This window comes from Schistocerca serialis, chromosome 3 (genome assembly GCF_023864345.2).
Source record: "Schistocerca serialis cubense isolate TAMUIC-IGC-003099 chromosome 3, iqSchSeri2.2, whole genome shotgun sequence".
In the NCBI taxonomy this organism is placed as follows: Eukaryota; Metazoa; Arthropoda; class Insecta; order Orthoptera; family Acrididae; genus Schistocerca; species Schistocerca serialis.
The window spans coordinates 853,239,206-853,259,787 of record NC_064640.1 but is presented as its reverse complement, the minus strand read 5'-3'; the positions used below and the strand labels follow the sequence as shown (position 1 = coordinate 853,259,787).

Here is a 20,582-nt window from a genome sequence, read left to right as displayed (position 1 = left end):
AAAGCACAGGAGGAAGTGATTTAGTGTTTGATGTAAGAAGGCAGACTGTGGACAATTGATTGGAGATGATACTCAACAAAGGCTGGAGGATCTTTCTATGAGTGTGTTATATCCAGCCACAGTGAGGTGAACTGTAAGGGGATTAGTGGTATTAGGTTTGTGAAATTTGGGATGAAAGTGAAGATAAGGGTTCAAGTGGTTGACAATGTGTGAGCACGTGGATTAAGGTAAGAGCTTTGGAAAGAGCTGCTGGCAGTTGTGTAGGCTGAAGGTCATATAGGGATAGCATCCTGTGGTAAAGTACGTAAGCATTGGTGTTGAAAACATGAGGAGAGTTCCCTCTGCCTCGTGGTTACTTTGATCCATGACCATGCTTCTGGAGCCCTTTTCTGATGGGGGCTGAAGTTCATTTTAAGGCTGAGGTTGTTTTGTAAGTGTGCAGTTCACCTTACTGGAAAGAGATCTGAGGCAGGAAGGTAATGTTAAGTTGGATGTGAGGAGTTCCTGGAAAGTTATCAGGAATGGCTGCTTAGGATGGATTGAGGACCACAATTAGTAGTAGCTTGGAAGTGTTTGAGACAAGCTGCTGTGTGATTTTTTGCTGGCTGAACTCAGTTGTGCAGATGACAAACAAATGAGTTGACTGAAGGGAACAAATAAAGGAAAGCAGAGCCTTTGCTATTCCATCATTCTTAAACTGGATTTGGAGCTAAATGAGAGGCATTTTGAAAGTACTGTAATGTTGCAGGGGCCATGTTCTTGCAAGACAAGATATTGACAGTATTTATGTAGAAAGGGGTTAGGTGAAGGTGATTTCTCTACCTTAATGAATAAGTGACATATAAAACTATCCCTAAAAACATACTGCACCAGCCTTGCAATAGTCGTAGCAGCAATAGTTCACATGATCTCCAAAAGTAACAGTGTCACACTACCCTTAGGTCTATCAACAACTGTATCTTTCAGCCTAAGTAGGACCCAAGATGGGCCAGCTTCTCTCAACTGAATTCCAGGTGGCCACAATAAATAATATTGTGTTCAGATGATCTTGAGGACTAGGTAGGTAACTGAATTTCCATGGCTTGTTGATCAAACCACTGACCAAATTTTTGGGTGGGGATGTGATACTTTCTCAATAAATTTTCAAACTCTGCCTGCAGCTTTTTGTGTAACTCACATACATTGTAGAAGAAAAGATGTATGAGCAGCACCATTTCAGCCCTTTGTAAATTAAAGAAACAAAGCATGTGTAATGGGGTCAGGATGGTCTTAGTGCTATTAATCTCACAATGGACAAGAATGATAGACTGAAAAGTAGGTTGGAAGAACCAGTTTCTCAGCTGTCATAGAATTGTAAAGACAGTGAAGGTAACATTATCATTTATATAGCCAAAGTCACGCAAGTCAAGTAGTCAGTGTCCCAGTGATGCGTGTTGACCCTGGGCTGTGGTATTTCCTTTGCTTGACACATGGCAGTGGGAGATTCCACTAGTGCAAAGATGTCAGGCTGGGCAAGTGGCCACAGAAGTACTGAAGTCAGCACATTGTCTGGTGTGGAGTTGTGTCATACCTTCCAACATCAGACACACAACAACAGAAAACTCTGGTGTAGGCTGGCTATGCTATCAGGTGCCAATGCAGCAGGCCAGGAGCTCGCATTGGACATGGTGCAGAAAATATGCAAGGATGGGCAATGAACCAAGGACACCAGAAGGTGCCCCAGAGTCAGTTGACGACAGCCAATAGTAGGCCTCTAGCTGGCAGGCAACAGTTTGGCTGCTGACAGCATTGAGGTTAAATGTGGGTCATAGATGCATAGGTAGAGGAGGTAGCACCAAGTTGTAGTTGAGATGAACCACTTTAGGTTGACGATCACCATGGAGTACTTTTCAGTGTATGGTGCAGTTGACAACAGTTGGCAGAGGCATGCGATATTTGGGGCTGCTCGATCTGGCTCTGTTATGACAGTATGTCACTTTTGGCCACTTAAACCACAGAAGCAGCAGAGTGCCATGCCCTGGCAGGATGTAATCCAGGTAGTCACTGCAATAGTCTGGATCTCACACCATGCTGTGTGAACAGTGTTCCAGCCCCAGCAGCAGCTGGCAGGGCCTGGTATGTGGCAAATGTACACACTTCAGTGCTGGAGCAGAGGTTTCCTTCATGTCAGCTCAGTGTGTGTCCAGTACAGGCACCATAATTTGGTAAGGTACCTGGTGGTACATCTGGGTGCAGGTTGCAGACATTGATTTGGAAATGTAGTGCCATAACACATGATTAGTTCACATTTTCGTGTTTAAATGTGTAAGTACTACCACTAGTCTGAACTGAATCTTGCTGCTAAGAGTGATCCATAATTTATTGTGGTTTTTATGTGCTTCTACCTTGCCACTGCTGTGTAGCAATGTGTAATGTGACTCACCAGTCAAAGAGGAATCTTTCATGCTTCAGATATGCAGTGGCTGGTGTTTATGCTCAGAGCTCTCCTTCCACCCTATTACATGCATTGAGCAGAGTTACTTCAGGGCAGTGACTTCAGTACATGATAAAAACTGGATGATACTGGAAGATACATTTGCTCGCACATGATGTTGTTGGACAATTTTCTGCACTGTGCCCAGTGTGTATACTGCTACAATCAAAACTGAACAATGGTGCATTTGTCATTTATTTTGCATTGGACACACCAGTTTACACTTCCAGCAGAAATGTTATGTAACTGAGGTACTGCCAGTATATTTCGCATGTTGTCCCATAAGTGGCTTAGCTTCAGTGAGGAAGAGCTGTATGTTTTTGTGACTGAATCTTCATTATCATATATACTGAGGTTTAGTCATCTCTATTCCAAGCACAAATGTCAGATTTATTAACACATGTATATGTTTTACAAGGAGCTTCCCACTCCCAGGTTCCCATGTTCGATTCCCGGCGGGGTCAGGGATTTTCTCTGCCTCGTGATGACTGGGTGTTGTGTGATGCCTTAGGTTAGTTAGGTTTAAGTAGTTCTAAGTTCTAGGGGACTGATGACCATAGATGTTAAGGCCCATAGTGTTCAGAGCCAACATCTGTAGTTGTATGTATATGTTTGGATGTAGCTGTATTGCGTTGATGTACTGGTGGATATTGTGTGGTATGACTCGTGTAGTTGATAGTACAATTGGTATAATGTCAGCTTTATCCTGATGCCACATGTCCTTGACTTCCTCAGCCAGTTGGATGTATTTACAATTGTTCTCCTGTTTTTTTCTGTATATTTGTTGTATTGGGTGTGGATATTTCGATTAGTTGTGTCAATTTCTTCTTTTTATTGGTGAGTATGATGCCAGGTTTGTTACGTGGTGGTGTTTTATCTGTTATAATGGTTCTGTTCCAGTATAATTTGTATTAATCATTCTCCAGTACATTTTGTGGTGCATTTATTTATTTATTTATTTATCCATCTTTAAGCATTTACATGCAATTGATATAGTCATGAGTAATGTACAATTTACATATTAAGAAATATAACTATTGTGAGGTATCACACAAAGCTAAAGTATACATTTTAAAAGAACATACATAATAAACGAATACATTTGATACATAAAGATAGCCCGCATAACTAAAGTGTTCATTTTAAAGAATGTGCATAATAAAAGAATACATTTCATACATAAGGATTTCTCCACATGTTTAACAGTTAAATGTGGAACTACAGAGGCAAAAAAAGTTTAGAGGTACAAACAGAGTTGCAAGTTGTTTCGTAAGTCAAGTCTATTTTTGAAGAGTTTTCAAATTCTTTAACACTGTAAAAAGCTTTGTCTATCAGACATTTTTTAGTCTTACTTTTAAACATATTAAGAGAGACACAACGTGCCTGCACAGGTAATGTGTTGAAAAGTCTTATTCCCATGTATTCATAACTGTCTTGTGTTTTCTTGAGTCGAGTTGTTGGTATGTCTATCTTAAATGTTTGACGAGTGTTACGATTATGAACGGACTGCCTAAGGTTTTAACTGTTAAAGTTTTCTTTTATGTACAAAAGGCAGCTGTATATAAAAAGAGAAGGGACTGTCATTATCTGTAATTCTTTGAAGTATGACCTAAATGATATGTTATTTTTGGTAATTCCAGAAATGCTCCTGATGGCTTTCTTCTGCCAAATAAAAATTTTCCTAGACCATGGAGAATTACCCCATAGAAGAATACCATAGCTAATATGGCAAAGAAAGAATGCATAATAGGAAATAATCAGCAGGCTTTCAGAAACACATGTGCGTAATTTTTTCAGTAGATAGATAACTCGCGAAAGCTTTTTAGATATGTTGTCTATGTGACTCTGCCAGGTTAATTTCATATCTAAGTATATGCCAAGAAGTTTGGTAGAAGTGTACTCAGTATCAGCATTGGATAAGCTGAAGGATATATTTACAGTCTTTTCATAGTTAATAGCTAACTCAGTGGCTTCGAACCACATATTGGATAATCTGAGAAAATCTTTACTTTGCTCCTTCAGTTTATTTATGTCCTTCCCTGAATTGATGAAAGTTGTATCGTCTGCGTAAAGCACAGATTTGCATGGCATATTGCTGGTCAGGTCATTTATAAATATTATAAACAGTAATGGCCCAAGCAGTGATCCTTGGGGTACACCTCTAGTGACGTTCAGTAACTGTGACTTTTGACCGTTGTAGCTTACAGTTTGCTTTCTGTTACTGAGATATGATTTAATGAGGGAGAGTTCCAGATCCCTAATGCCATAACACCATAGTTTCTCCAGCAGTATTGTTTGGTTTACAGAATCAAATGCTTTGCTTAAGTCCACTAGTGTGGCTTCAGCAGATAATTTAGATTCAAAAGAAGATTGCAGAATAGAAACAACATTTTCAACAGCATTAATTGTTGATAACTGGGCCCTAAAACCACATTGAGACTTAGTCAGTACACGGTTTTTTTACAAATGCATGTTAATTTGCTTTTGTATACAATATTCGATTAATTTTGAAAGAATAGGTATCAGAGAAATTGGACGATAATTATTAGTGCAGTTTTTATCACCCTTTGTGTAATGGAATTACTACTGTCTTCTTTAGACATTCTGGAGAAATACCACAGTCAAATATCCAGTGAAGAGGGGGAATGACATCAAATCGATTATTTTTTTTAATCACAAAATTTGAGAGGCCATAAATATCTTCTGATCTGGAGTCACTTAACTTTGCCACTGATTTAATTACATCACGTATTTCCACATGTCCCCAATTACAGGTTGGCACAGTATCAGCAAAGTTTTGTAAAAGCTGGTTTATATAAGTAGATTGTGAATTTGGTTTTGAACTGTTCTTATGAGGAGATGAGGGATTAGGATTTGCTGCATTGATAAAAAAGAGGTTAAATTCATCTGGGGTGACATTAACACCAGTTGTAACTTTTACACTATGACTACCTGTATCTAATTCTGCTTTAACGACCCTCCATGCAGCCTTACACTTATTATTGGAGTTTTTAATGAAGATATCATTTGCTCTACATTTTGCTACTCTGATTTGTGATCTATAGTGTCTCTTGAGGCTAACATATGTTTCATTGTCAACACTACCATTTTTTACCTTATCATAGCATATCAAGACCATTAATCTTAGCTTCTGTAAATATGGTGTGAACCACATATGTGGAGTAGTTCTACCATGCTTTCATGCCATAGTTTTGTTTTGTTTGGTAACCATTGGACAGGAGGTATTGAAAATTTCAGATAAAGTACTAACAAACCTGCTACAAGCCTCCTCAACATTGTTGGAAGCATATATTATATTATTCCAGTTTAGTACCTTCAGCTTATCCCTGAAGCTATTTATGCCTTTATCATTTAATAACCTGACAAACCGGGTTGGTTCACAATCCCCCATTGTTTCATTAATTGTTAGTTTTGCACATATACCTTTGTGATCTGTCAGATGGTCAACATTAATGAGTCCCAATTTAAAATCATCTTTATGTATATTTGTGATAAAACTGTTGAGACAAGAAAGTTGCCTTGTGGGACTATAATTTGCACAGAAGAGATTATGGGATCTTAGCATGTTAAGCAAATTAGTATTTTTGTGTGTGTGTGTTTTTTTTTCCTTACATCAAAATTTAAATCTCCTAAAATCACTGTCTTGTGTTTGGTATATTTTTCTGTATGGTGAATAAGTTTATCTAAACACTCTACAAATTGATCAGCATCACTATCAGGAGAATGGTATATTGAAATAACTGTGAGTTTTAATGTTGGTAGTAGCATGACAGCCGCTTCAAGAATGCCTTGAACACATATGTCCTTAACATCAACCACAGTATATCTTAACCCTAGGTTGTCACTTATATATATTGAGGAACCCCCATAACCTTCATTGGGCCTGCAGTAACTTGTAATTAAATTGTAACATGGTGGTACATACAGTTTTATCTCTTCTTCTCTTAACCAGTGTTCATTAATACATAATACAATTCTATTGTTTCCATTCAATACAACACCAAGTTCATCAGCTTTATATTTCAGAGATCTAATATTTATGTGCATGAATAATATTGATTTTTCACAGCAAGAGGGAAGATGCATGATGTCTTGGGCCCAACGGGATGCACACATGGTGGTTTGCCTTTCACTGGTCCTCATGAATGGTGTGGTGATGGTGTTATGTTTCGGTAGCGGCTGGACTTCCTTGTGGCAGGCCATAAAAAATCATTACTTCTCTGTGGTATTTTTTTGGTTCTGTTTGAGGCTAGGGTGGCAGACTTGTTTATTTCAGTTCCTGCATAATTTATCTGGCATGGGGGATTTGATATAGGCCTACTTGATAACACATTTGTGTGGGATGGCAGATTTGATGCACTAGATAACACTTCACTATGGGATGGAGATGATAAAATACTTACTTAGGTTTCTGTCTTCTTATCCGGTAATCAAGGTGACATTTTTGTTGTCTGTTTCTCAAGGTTCTTGTTTGTCTCACATGTTACATAGTTTATGTGGGCAGGCTGAGTGGAGGCACTTGATAACACTTTGGCGTAGGATGGAGGTGGTGATACAATACTCACTGTGGTTTCCTTCCTCTTTTCTACCAGTGACTGCAGTGGAACTGCTACAGTTGTTGTTGACACCACTTCTGCTTCTGTTGCTTGTGCTGCTGCTGTTATTGGTCTTGTTGCTCAAGCTGATTCAGATGTTACTGAATTTGATCGTGATGCTGTAACAATTTGTGGTTCTGTAGCTGGTTTAGTTGTTGTCTCCAGGACATATTCACTTCCTGCATGGTTGCTTTCAGTAATGTATCGGTAATTCATTGCAATAGTTGGTACTGACTCATAGATACTCTGTTTTTCATATGTTTCTGATGTTTTGTAAATTGCTTTGCACAGAGATGACTTGCCTTTTCTATTCAGGTGCATGCCATGTTTTGTAAAGCTGCATCTATCCAGGAAATCGACTGATAGAAATCTTATGTTTGAGTACACTTGACACACTGTTTGTATCTGTTTATTTGCTTCCTTCATTTCGGCTTTCACACATGAAACAGATATGAGGTCATGCCTATGTGGTATACCAATAACAGTTACTTTTTAGAATTCAAACGAGCTGAAGGCACTTTTGAGACTGATAATAGCGTTAGCTAACTCGTTACAATACACGTCATTTGCTCCTCCAATTAATACAACATGATGATTTTTGTTGTCTTGTTGGTCCCGTAAAACGTCCCTAATAATTTCCCACATTGGTGCTCCTGGTTTCACATGACTCCATACTTTCAGTGTGTTTTCCCTTGACTATGCCATTTTTCGTACATTTGTCTGTTCCGAAAGCCATATTTATATCATTGCTGAATACTTCTGTTATCTTTAGTAATTGGTTGAGTTGTTGATTTGTTGCTGCCAGTAGTTTTAGATCATCCATGTATAGCAGATGTGTGATTAAGTGTTGGTATGTACCAGTAATATTATATCCATAATGTGTATTATTTAGCATGTTGGATAGTGGGTTCAGAGCAAGGCAGAAACAGAAAGGACTTAATGAATCTCCTTGGTATATTCCACACTTAATCTGTTTTGTCTGTGACGTGATATTATTTGAATTTACTTGGATATTAAGTGTGGTTTTCCAATTATTCATTACTATGTTTAGGAACTGTATCAATTTAGGATCTACTTTGTATGTTTCCAATATTTGTAGTAACCATGAGTGGGGTACACTATCAAAAGCTTTTTGGTAATCAATGTATGCGTAATGTAGTGACCTTTGTTTAGTTTTAGCTTGATATGTCACCTCTGCATCAATTATCAGTTGCTCTTTACATCCTCGTGCTCCTTTGCAGCAGCCTTTTTGTTCTTCATTTATAATTTTGTTCTGTGTTTCATGTGTCATTAATTTCTGTGTAATGACTGAAGTTAATATTTTGTATATTGTTGGTAGGCATGTTATGGGGCGATATTTAGCTGGGTTTGCTGTGTCTGCTTGATCTTTAGTTTTCAGATAGGTTATTCCATGTGTAAGTGTATCAGGGAATGTGTATGGGTCTGCAATGTAACTGTTAAATAATGTAGTTAGATGTGAATGTGTTGAGGTGAACTTCTTTAGCCAGAAATTTGCTATTTTATCTTTTCCAGGGGCTTTCCAATTGTGCATAGAATTAATTGCTCGGGTGACTTCATGTTGCAAAATTATCACTTCAGGCATTTGTGGTATCATCTTGTATGTGTCTGTTTCTGCTTGTATCCACCGTGCATGCCTGTTATGTTGTACCGGATTTGACCATATGTTGCTCCAGAAGTGTCCCATGTGTGTTATGTTTGGTGGGTTGTCTATTTTAATGTGTGTGTTATCTGTTGTCTGATAAAATTTCTTTTGGTTTGTGTTGAATGTTTGGTTTTGTTTCCTTCTATTTTTACTTTTTTTGTATCTTCTAAGTCATTTCACCAATGCTTGTAATTTCTGCTTCTTTTCATTTAATTGCCCTATCGGTTCTTGTTGTGAGATTTTACCTAACCTTTTTCATTTTTTGTCTGATATCTCATTTCTTATAAATTGTGTTAGCTGTCCGATGTCTCTTCTCAGTTTTTCTATTCTAATCTGTAGCCTGTGTTGCCAAGCTGGTTTTGTGGGTTTCTTCTGTGTGTTGGTTGGTTCTGATCTCTGCCTAGTGTGTATATTTAGTGTAGTGAGTGCTCCTATATAAACCAGTAGTTGTAACTCTTCCATAGTTGTATTTTCATTTATTTTGTTGTGTATGATTGTGTTGATAGTTGTTATTGTTGTTTCGACTTGTGGGTTATTTGGTGGTCTATGCAAGAATGGTCTAATGTCTGTGTTTGTGTCTTTGTATTCTGTATATGTCAGCTGAAATTTTTCTTCTATATCTAACATGTGTGTCACTTCGTGTTCTATTTGTGCTTGTTCTGGTGGCTGTCTTAAGATTACGTTTTCCTCTGATTGTTTAATTGATGCGTGGTGTTCTTTGTTTCTTTGCTCTGGGATGTTTGAGTCCATTACTGTATTTTATTCTTTTTCTGATTGCATATTATTTTGTTCCAGTATTTGTTGTACTTGTTGTTTGATGGTTTCTAATTCTGACTGGGGTATCGCTGTTATTTTTGTTTATTACATGGATCTGATCAGCTAGTCGTTCTGTTACAAATTTTAATTCTGGGTATCTGGTAATAAATGTTGTGTATACTTGTGATCTGTATCCAGTTGTGTTGGTTCCTAGGTTTGTTGCTTGGTAATAACAGAACATGAGGTGTCAGTTAACTTCATCAGACCATCTCATCCTCTGTCTTTGTTTTTCTTCTAGGGTGGTTGCAGGAAGCATATCCTGCAAAACACCTCTATTTGGATTTAAATCATTTTCCGTGTGGCTAGCAGTGTCGTTACCATTGTGGACGGGCATAGGGTTCAAGCGTCGTCCCCGACCATGACAGCACTTGTCCAAGGCTTCATTAGTTCTGTCCTGAACCAACTGATCACACTAAAAGGGGGGTTAGTCCTGTTAGTGGTTTGTTCTTTTCGTTGCCTTTTACGACTGGCGTATTATTATTATTATTATTATTGATCTTAACAATTACTAATCATTCATTAATACTAGTAATAATTGAATATAAATAATTGTTTCTTAATTATTAATAATTAAAAGTATCATCAATAACAATAACAACATATTTATGCAAGATGAGACTGTCAGCCAAAGGTCCTGTACTATCATATTTATACATCTTCCTGGAAGAATATAAGAACACATGAGGCGATACTGAGTCTGTGGCTTAGGGCTTACCTTGGAAGACAAAACTACATTTGTGAAGGTAGTGTGGATAAAACACGTGGAACTGCAGGCTGTCTACAACTTTCAGAGAAACCAGACAGTAGTTATCTGTCAAAAGATATAAAAGGGAAGCAGTAAGTAGATTGGCTATGATGGCATTGGCACACATTGTTTACATTTGTGACATCACTTGCACAGGTCAGAGCTGTACCCATGATGAGCAGTAGAGCATAACCCCTGAGCTGGCAAGTGAATTGGGCTGCTGATATTTCAGACTGTAGTGCAGTTTCCCTGTTCTAGCATGTCTGCAGTGTTGGTGGTAGCAGTTGTTGTATGGTGACCCATCAGATAAATGTTCCTGATTGAGAAAGTCTTTTATTCATAACAGTTACAGTGATGGCATCAGGGAGGTGTCATTTGCATCCATGATGTAGGTGACAATAGCTGCTAAAGTGTGCTGGCATTAGCAGTTGTCTGCAAGGAGGGTGGCCCAGGGTGGCACACAGTACGATGGTAACCCATCATGCTGTAATAAGCAAATCAGCACAGCAGCAGAGTGCTGATGCAAGGCAGTAATGGCTACAGGTGACAGGGAGTAGGAAGCCACCTTGGTTCTCACTTGCTTTTTTGACCCACCAGAGAATACAGTGGAGTAGGTGGGGTTAAACTGCAGCCACTGGAATGACTGTTGACAATGGCATGTGTCTGTTCTGAACAGTGAACAGCAATTACATGTGTCCACAGAATGCAGTGATGCAAGGGTAGCTAGATCACCAGCCTCAAAACCATGGCCCACCAGGGAGGCGGCTGTTGGCAGATGGTAGTCAACCACTAAACTGCATACAGGCTCAGCTCAAGCAGAGGCCTGCAGCTCTTGACAGCAAAGTCTGACAGCAATGGCTGGTTGCTTCATCTTTGATTGCAAGCAAATTTCTTTTCATAGCTAGTGGCCAGCATAAACTGCGTAACTGGGCCTTCTGTGTGCAGATTAATGCTACTGAGACTGATGGATTAAATTAGGTTTTGTGTGTGTGTGTGTGTGTGTGGGGGGGGGGGGGGGGTGTATGTATGTAGATGAGCTGGGCTGGATAGTGTTTCTCAAACGGCAGCAGTCCTGACCTGTAAGTCACAACAGGTTGCTATTGTCACACTTAATCATTGGGAAACTGACTTCATTTGCCATGGTTTTCCTATCTTGTTAGCTCCTCCAGAAGCTCTACTGGAGTAGGGAGGCATCATAACTTCAACTTCTGGACTTCTGTAGATGATGGCTGGCATCTTCTCCATTTTCAGTGTACTGAATACATGTTCTTGAGTGCTGAATATGCACTCTTGTGCCATATCACCTAATTATTGAGCTGATGTACGCTTCCTTCCTCATGACGTAATTCTGCTGAATAAACACAGCAGTTGTTTGCTACACCAGGCAAAGCCATGGTAGAGCACTACCTTCCACTTTGAGATTCAGTCTCTCCAGTTGTGATATGTTAACATTTATAAAGAAAATCTTAATAGATGTTTCATATATGTCCAATATTCTCCACTTCTCTCTTCTCAGGTTCAGTGTGAACCACTTTGTTCATTTGCTGTTTACTAACTTAAGTACTGTTTCTGAATATTAACACAGTTTACTGGTAGTCATAATAAAAGCTAAAGCAATCAGGGGGTTTCCCATTTAAAGTAGATACTAGTAACACACAGTAGTCACAACCATGGTGATACCAGACACCAGGACATTGTGTCATGTTTTTTATGAATAACTGATCGTGGTATTGCCACACATGTTGGAGCACCTGCTCTGCAGTAATGCATGATTTCTGTGTAGCTGTAAGCTTAACCAGTGAAAGGAAGTCAGGTTTTAAGCATTGCCTATGTAAGTTTAAGTCTGGATTGGTAGTAGTTTCAGTAGTTTTTTTTCAGCTAATACAACAATGGCTGTACCATATTCATTATAGTGGTTCCATTGATATTAGCTGTAAGACAGTTCCTGCTATGCCACAAGTTGTACCATTTACCAGTAGCACACTACCTCATAATTTTAGCCTCATCCTCCCTTTCTGTCATCCTTGCTCATAGCAGTTTATAACAACTATTTTGGTTGTAAATATGGATTAGATATAATACATTCCAGCCCTTTGAAAGTAAGGATACAGTGCCATGACATCCCTTTGGCATCCTAAGGCATCTTTTATCCCTAAAATTAACCTCCCCCATGGGCCTCACGGTCCTTCCGTGAGTACGTGCATGGCGAGCATGGGGCCCCGAGCTATTGCAGGGCTGCATTTCCTTGCCCTTTCCTTCCTTTCCTCTCCTTGCTCCTTCCCCTTCCCCCTCTCCTCTCCCTCTCTTGGTGTCCTTTTTTAAGTTGGCCCTGTTATCCTCCTGGTTCTGTTGGCTTTGCAATTTGGTTTTGTTGCATAATCACCTCATCCTTTTGGCGTTTCCTGGTTCCCCTCTGGGGTTTGACCTCCATTACTAAACTTCTGTTCCGTAGTGTGAGCAATTTGGGGAAGAGTGCCTTACCTAGTGTCTCCGACGTGTGCCCTCCTAGTTCATTCCACCTTTTCTTTCACATCCTTGTCTGATGCTAGGATGCATAGCCTGCACGGCAGGCAGCCCGTGTGGTGGGGTTGCTATGTACCCTTTTGGTTGAGCCCCCTGAACACACAGGCATCACACTTATGATACCTGAGCTGTGACCCCCTCGTGTAAGCCTAGGAGTGGTTGCTTGTTGTCCTGGAGCATCAGAACTCCTGGCAATGGCCACCGTGCCAGACAGCCCTTGTTGTGGCTGGGTGGCGCCCATGGGGAGAGCCCCTGATTGGAGTGGGTGGTATCAGGGCAGACGCTATGCAAATGAAACGCATACAGGTCCAGAACTCTGGCCGTTCTTCTGCGGCCATCTCTCTGCGTGGAACTGATTCTTTTAGTGCTGCTTCTCCTGCTCCTTCGGCCTTCCTATCCATGGCTACCCCCTGGGAGGAGGGTCAGGCTCATCAGGTAGGAGCGAAACCTTTCCCCCACTATCTAGTTAGCACCAGGACTGATGGGGATACTGTCACCAATACCAAACCTTTATTTTTTGTGGAACACATTGAAGACAAGTTTGACGAAGTGGACTCTCTGAGAAAGATGCAGTCTTGTTAGTTGTTGATCAAAACTGCTTCAGCTGCCCAGTCTGTGGCCCTTCGTGCCTGTACCCATCTTAGCACAATTCCTGTGTCCATTACCCCCAAACAGTCTCTAAACATGGTTCAAGGTGTGATTTTTCACATGGACCTCATCCTTCAAACTGATGAGAAACTACGGGACAATCTCAGCTGGCAGGGTGTTCACTTTGTTTGGCGTGTTCAGAAGGGTCCGAAGGACAATTGCATTGATACTGGTGTCTTTATCCTGGCCTTCGAAGGGGATAAGCTCCCTGAAAAAGTAAAGATAATTATTTATCAATGTGATGTGAAGCCATACATTCCACCACCTATGAGATTTTTTAGGTGCTTGCGTTTTGGGCACACGTCTTCCCGCTGTTCGCAGGCCCCTCTCTGTGGTGACTGTGGACGTCCACTCCCTGAGAGGAGTTCCTGTGTTCCCCCTCCTGTGTGTGTTAATTGTCATGCCAATCATTCCCCATGTTCACCAGATTGCCCAGTTCATAAGAAGATACAAGAGTAGAAGTCCCTTGACCATTTAACCTACACCGAGGCTCGTAAGAAGTATGCACGTCTTCACCCTGTGTCCATGACGTCTAGCTATGCTTTAGTTAAATCTTCAGCCCTTCCTCCGCGTCCCTTACCCCAGTCCTGAACCCCTCTCCTCCCCCTCCCCTGCGGCTCCCACACCTTCTCCTCTGGGCGCTGCTCCCCCTCACCAGCCGATACGTGTCCCATTTCTTCGGCGTCTGCCGGTCAAGGGCGCCCCTCCTGGGATGCCCCTTACCGACACCTTCCAGGTCAAAGGTCTGCTGCCACGAGATGACCACGAGAACCATGGTCTGTGGGCCCCCAGGTCACCTGATCTCTTTCTGTTTCCGATCTTGCTGCAGCTGGCTCCTTTATGCCACACAGCCCTCCATGATCTAAAACAGAAAAGAAGAAGAGACATAAGTTCCGGGACAAGGAGCCTCTGGTGTCACCAGAGGTCCCATCCCCACCTTTGCATCCTGATTCTGATCTGTTGTTCATGGGTGTCGCCCCTCCTTGTCGGTGACAAGTGGTGACCCGGTGGCATGACTGGCTTTAGCCTGTTCAACCCCCATTTGAATCATCATTCTGCGGTTAGCCAGTGGAATTGTAATGGATACCACCATCACCTTCCAGAATTGAAATCCCCTGTTTCGTCTTACTCTACAGCTTTTGTGCTTCTACAGGAATCTCAATTTTACTGATGATCACTCACTGACCAACTGTGGGTTCCATGTTTTCTGTTGAAATTGGGTCGGCCCCCTGCGGGCCTCTGGTGGTGTTTGTACGTTGGTCCGTACGGACGTTGTGGATTCCTCTTCAAACTACATTGGAAGCGGTTGCTGTTAGGGTTCACCTGGACTCTGAGGTCACGGTTTGCAATCATTGGCTCCCTCCTGACAGGACTCTTACGCCTGCTGCCTTAACTGCCCATCTTCAGCAACTTCCTCCTCCCTTCCTCTTTCTCGGGGTTGCTCATCATCCCTTGTGGGGCAGTGCATTTCCATCTAGATAGGGTCTTCTCATAGACCAGTTTCTTGCAGACCATCTATCTTTCTATCTATCTTTCTATCTATCTATCTATCTATCTATCTAGGTTGGTCTTTCCAATGTGCCGATTGGCCTCTATATACTGCACAGGTCGTTTTTTCTCCATGTTTGTCAGGTTGTATTGATAACGTCCTATGTTATGTGTCTGACGCAATTGTTCGCGCTGCTAGCCTTGCTGTACTGCGCTCAAGTGGACCATCATGCCGCCGGCAAGTCCCATGGTGGAGTACGGCCATTGCCATTGACATTTGTGATCACTGTCAAGCAAGTCCTGTGGTGGAGTACGGAAATTGCCATTGCCATCCGTGATCGCAGTCAAGCTTTGCAACACCTTAAGAGGCACCCATCTGTTGCCAATCTTATTACCTTTAAATGCCTTCGTGCTAAAGCCCCTTTACTTAATCAAACAGAGCAAATGGATGTGTTGGGAAAGCTTTGTTCCTTCCCTCGGTTCTACTGTCTTTATGTCATGGGTATGGGCTACACTTCGCTCTCTCCAAGGTTGCTGTCCATCCTCCCAGGCCTTCACCTCCCGGATAGCCTTTGCACAGACCCGTTGATTCTAGTGGAACATCTTGTGACCAATTTTCCAACAGCATCAGCAGCAGCCTCCCATCCGGCTGCTTTCCTTCACCAGAAACAGCGGGCCGAAGCTTCCACATTATGTTTTACCCCTTGTCTGTCAGAATCGTACAACAAACCTTTTACTGAATGGGAACTTCTTTCCACACTTTCTTCTTCTCATTATATGGCCTCTGGCCCAGACTCCATTCATAACCAACTGCTTCAACATCTCAGCGCTCCTCAATGGCAACATCTTCTCTGGGTGTTTAAGGGGCTCCGGAACGCCCTACACTTGCAATGTTAAAATAACGCTTATAAATTACATATTTCCTCACAAAGTATTTGAGGTAGGAAGTTGAACTTTTTACAGATTATTTATTGGAATATGAGCTACAACTTAACACAGGGATTTTCCAAAATTTTAGTTCAGTTATTAAAGATGATTTTTTTTCAATTGTAATGAAAATTCACAACTTTTTTTTGCAATTTTTTATTTATATATTCAAAAATATACAGTTTTTGGGAAAAAGGCTGTGTTAAATTATGCAGAAGGTACTGTGTAACATTTACTGAAAGTTTGAAACAAATATGTTTGGAAGATCCTTAGAAAACATGTAATTAGTATGAGAAAATAAAAGTTTTGGGAATCGAGCGACAAAGATTGGATTAACTTTTTAGTGCATTCCAGGTCCATAGCATGGATTATCTTCATCCTCTGCAAACTCCTCCTCCAGCTTCCTCTTGTTCCTCCTCATGTTTACTCTTGCTTGTATTTCTAGACTCTTTACAGCCCTGTCTGCAGCCCGAAGGTGTTCCTTGTTTAAAGCAAGCATCACTCGTACCATGTTAGAACCTATCTTCATTCCCATATTTCTAAATACCTTGCACCTTACAATGTTGCCATCATTGAAAGTCGCAACAGCATCATACACACCAAAGTGAAGTGTTTCTATTGCAACAAATACAGTCTTGGGGATTCTCGACCATATAACACTATTTACACTTTCATTGGGGTTTTGAGTTTTTCCGTGAATACACTTTTTCAACAGTTCAGGTGCTGCTAAGTCTCTGAAAATAGGTTTTATCACCTCCATTATTGCATGAGGCAGACTTTGCTTATGAGTGTACACTTCACCAGTTAGCAATCCTTTGTTATATTTACACCAACTGTCTTCTTCTTTGGGACACAAGCTATGTTGGGGATTTTCATCGGTTGAAGAAGTATGAAAAAAAAGAGCCCAAACAGCCTTCTTTATTTCGTTGACACTTTGTGTATTTTGCCTAAAAGCCATTCCATAATAGTTCTATATTTTGTCAATTACACTGTCAGTTAACCTTCCCTTCCCATCCAACCCTTTACCATACCTGAGTTTTTGTTTTTAGTACGAAGCTTTCAGTCGCCAAAGTATTGTTCCCATTCACTTCTGTACGTGTTCAATACACTCAAATTTCTGCACTACAACATCATCACCATAGGGCTTCAGTCCTTGAACATGTGTGAAACTTTTAGAATCACCGTCACCAAGGTAATTGACATATCGCACTTCATCACATGCCTCAGAACGCTGGAATATACTGGCAACACCAGCCACTTCCATTCCTCCAATACTGCCACTATAGTTAGCTTTGAAATTATTTTCATGTGTACCTTTATATTTTTGTGGACATCTACAATACTTTGATATTACTGCTACATCTAAAACTTTCCCTGTATACATACTGGTGGCAGATACTACACCATGAAGAGATGTGTGTCCCCGTTTATGCCAGGTACCATCGAACACTGCAATCAAATCTCTGTTACCATTATTTTCCATTACTGCCTCTTCCACAGCGTTCTTCATAGATTCTATACAGACATCTTCTACTTTAGACCCTATTAATTTATTATAGGTCGTAAACTTGGTTGGGGGATTTGGAAGATTTATGATGCCACAGAAAATTGCACCTGCAGTAGCACCCTTAGCAACTGAATGCAAGGAATAAACAAATCTAATGTTGTGTTTGTAGATTTTGCTACCATTTTCTTCAGTTGCAGTTACTGCAACACTGTTCCAAAAGGTGGTCGTGTATGAACACTTATCACATTTCAGTTGTATTTCACTAGCAAGTCCTACGTGCTTTATTATAGAGAGTTCCAGACCAGCTTCACTACAATGAATACATCTTACACAGTTTGAAAAAATTCCTTTGAGAACCAACATATCAAATATTTCATTCACATCCGATTCACCCATAAAACATTCATAGTTTTCACTCATTGAACCAAGTTTCTTCTGTGAAGTATTTTCTTTCCCACTTTGACTGCTATGGGCAGGTGTACTTGAGAGGTTAGGTTCACTCACTTGGTTATCGTCTTTATTGTTTACAGTAATAACACATACCTTTGGCTTTCCAACATTTCTCCTTTTCTTAAAAGCCTTCAGAGGATTTCTAATAACTTTACTTTTACTCATTATTATACTTCAACAAAACAGAGACTCAAGAAACAGAATTAATTACGAATATTTTCGAGATAACGACAGATTAAATAAACATGAAACAATTGACAATCACACCAGCGATATATATTGAACCATCACAGTTAGCCACAACACATACTTTATCTCACATCACTAAAATGTACCTGATGAACACAGACGTTAATAATAACACCATTTGACAGCAGTTTAACAGCGCCACAGTGGGTCATGCCCATGTAGAACACATTTCAAAAAAAATTTAAAAATAGTTGTAGTCTTCGGAATTGAATAAATTATATATCTATTAAAAGGTAATAGTCTACAGATTCAGAAAACGCAAAAAAGTAAAAATTGAACTTTACATGATTTTGAGCCTTTCCGGAGCCCCTTAACTGTATTTGGCTCCAGGGTGACTTCCCTTCTCAGTGGAGGTATAGCATCATGGTTCCTGTCCTTAAGACTGGTAAGAACCCCCCTTTGTCGAAAGCTACCAGCCAATTAGCCTGACAAATGTTGTTTGCAAGTTACTTGAATGGATGGTAGCCCGTCGGTTCACTTGGATCCTCGAATCTCGGGGTCTATTGTTCCCTTACCAGTGTGGTTTCCAAGAGGGGCGGTCTCTGATTGATCATTTACTTCACTTGGAATCCACAGTTTTGCAGGCTTTTTCCCAGCACCCCATTTGGTTGCAGTATTTTTCAACTTTTGCAAGGCCTATGACACGGCTTTGCGTGATCACATTTTACTTACACGTCATCAGTGGGGTCTTCCAGGCCCACTCTCGATTTTTATCTGCCAGTTTCTGTTCCATCAGTCGTTCAGGGTTTGGGTTGGTACCGTTTTTTGTTCTCCACAGACCCAGGAGAATGGCATCCCACAGGGTTCCGTATTGAGTGTAGAACTTTTCCTCATTGCTATTGATGGCCTTGTGGCCTCTGTCAGTTCTTTGGTCACCCCCTGCTCTGTATGTGGATGATTTCTGCATTTGGGTTAGTTCCTCTTCGATGGCCTCTGCAGAGCGGCAGCTCCAGGGAGCTATACGGCGTGCCTCTGCATGGACCCCCTCACACGGGTTTCAATTCTCTCCTTTAAAACCATGGGTGGTCCACTTCTGTCGCCGTACTACAATCTACCCTGATCTGGAGCTCTATCATGATGCACAACAATTGCCTGTGGTCCCACAGTTTCATTTCCTGGGTCTTCTTTTCGACAGCAAGCTCACTTGGCTGCCCCATATCAGACTCCTGAAGGTAGGATGTTTCCGTGAACTCAATGTCCTTCGCTTCCTTGACCACACCTCTTGGGGTGCGGACTGCTCCATCCTTCTCCGCCTTTTTCAGGCTTTAGTGCTGTCTCACTTTGACTATGGTTGTCAAGTTTATGGTTCGGCTGCTCCTTCCACACTGTACCTCCTGGATCTGGTCCACCATTGTGGTATCAGTTTGGCCACTGGTGCCATCCATATTAGCCCTGTTGATAAACTCCTGGTGGAAGTTGGGATCCCCCCCCCCCCCCCCCCTTCCCCCTTTCCGTTCGGTGGTCCCAGCATTTGGTTTCTTATGCAATCACTGTCCATTCCTCTCTCACTCATCCTTCCTATTCTATCTTGTTCCCAGACCGTGGACATCACCCACCTGCTGCTTCGAGGTCCGAAAGACTCCACTCCCCCGATGGTGTTCCGTTGTTTTTTCCGCCAAATTTTATGGGAGTTTCAGGATGCTGTTGTTTTTTACACTGATGGCTCTAAATCTGCTGATCATGTGGCATATGCCTTCACATTCTCTGTTGACATGGAAAATCATCTACTCCCACTTACATGTGGGGTGTTTACTGCAGAATTGATGGCAGTTTCCCAGGCCCTTACCTTTATTAAACAGTCCCAACGCAACCATGTTTTGTTATGTACGGACTTAATGAGTGGCCTTCTGGCTATTGACCAGTGTTTTTCCTGCTATCCCTTGGTCTCAGCATTTTGGTGGAATGCCGCCTTCTTTTGGCTCTGCGTACTAAGTACAGACTTCCCCAAACTTTACCTTTAATGTTGGCTGACAGGTCCCAGATGGTCGAACTGGTTCTCAGTTTCCTCTGTGAAAGTGGTTTTTATTCTCAGTTTTAAGGTTTTTAACCTCACTCTGGTGTTGGGGCAGGGCCAAGATCCTCTTTTCTTTCCCTTTTACTCTGTTTTTATCACTTTTTAGAATTAGTTAGTCTCCTTTTCCAGTACACACGTCTACATTCTAGTGGTTGATGCAGTAGAGGCAAGACCACCTGCTATTTAAAGGCATTCAGAGGTGGGATATTTCCTGCTTCTAGCATAGCCTTGGAGTTGCTCTCTTGCCGAATTCCCTCATTTTGTTTTTGCCATTGACGGCACGACTGCACTTTTACATTTTTTTGCCTTTTCCTTTCATCATTCTGACTTTTCTGAGATGTTAGACTGTCTGAATGGACCACCTTTGAAACAAGCGACTGATGACCTTGCTGTTTAGTTCCTTCAACCCCAACCAACCAACCAACCAACCAACCAACTGACCAACCTAAAAATAACTCTCACA

General features: G+C 41.2%; 1 protein-coding gene across 1 annotated transcript in view; it reads left to right on the top strand.

The window, feature by feature from the left end:
* The window catches only part of LOC126471267 (unconventional myosin-Va-like), a 179,787-nt gene that overhangs the window by 72,107 nt on the left and 87,098 nt on the right, over nucleotides 1–20,582 (top strand). The window contains exon 4 of the mRNA XM_050099386.1: nucleotides 7,034–7,210. Coding sequence (XP_049955343.1) covers nucleotides 7,034–7,210 — 177 coding nt within the window. The remainder of the gene's footprint in view (nucleotides 1–7,033; nucleotides 7,211–20,582) is intronic.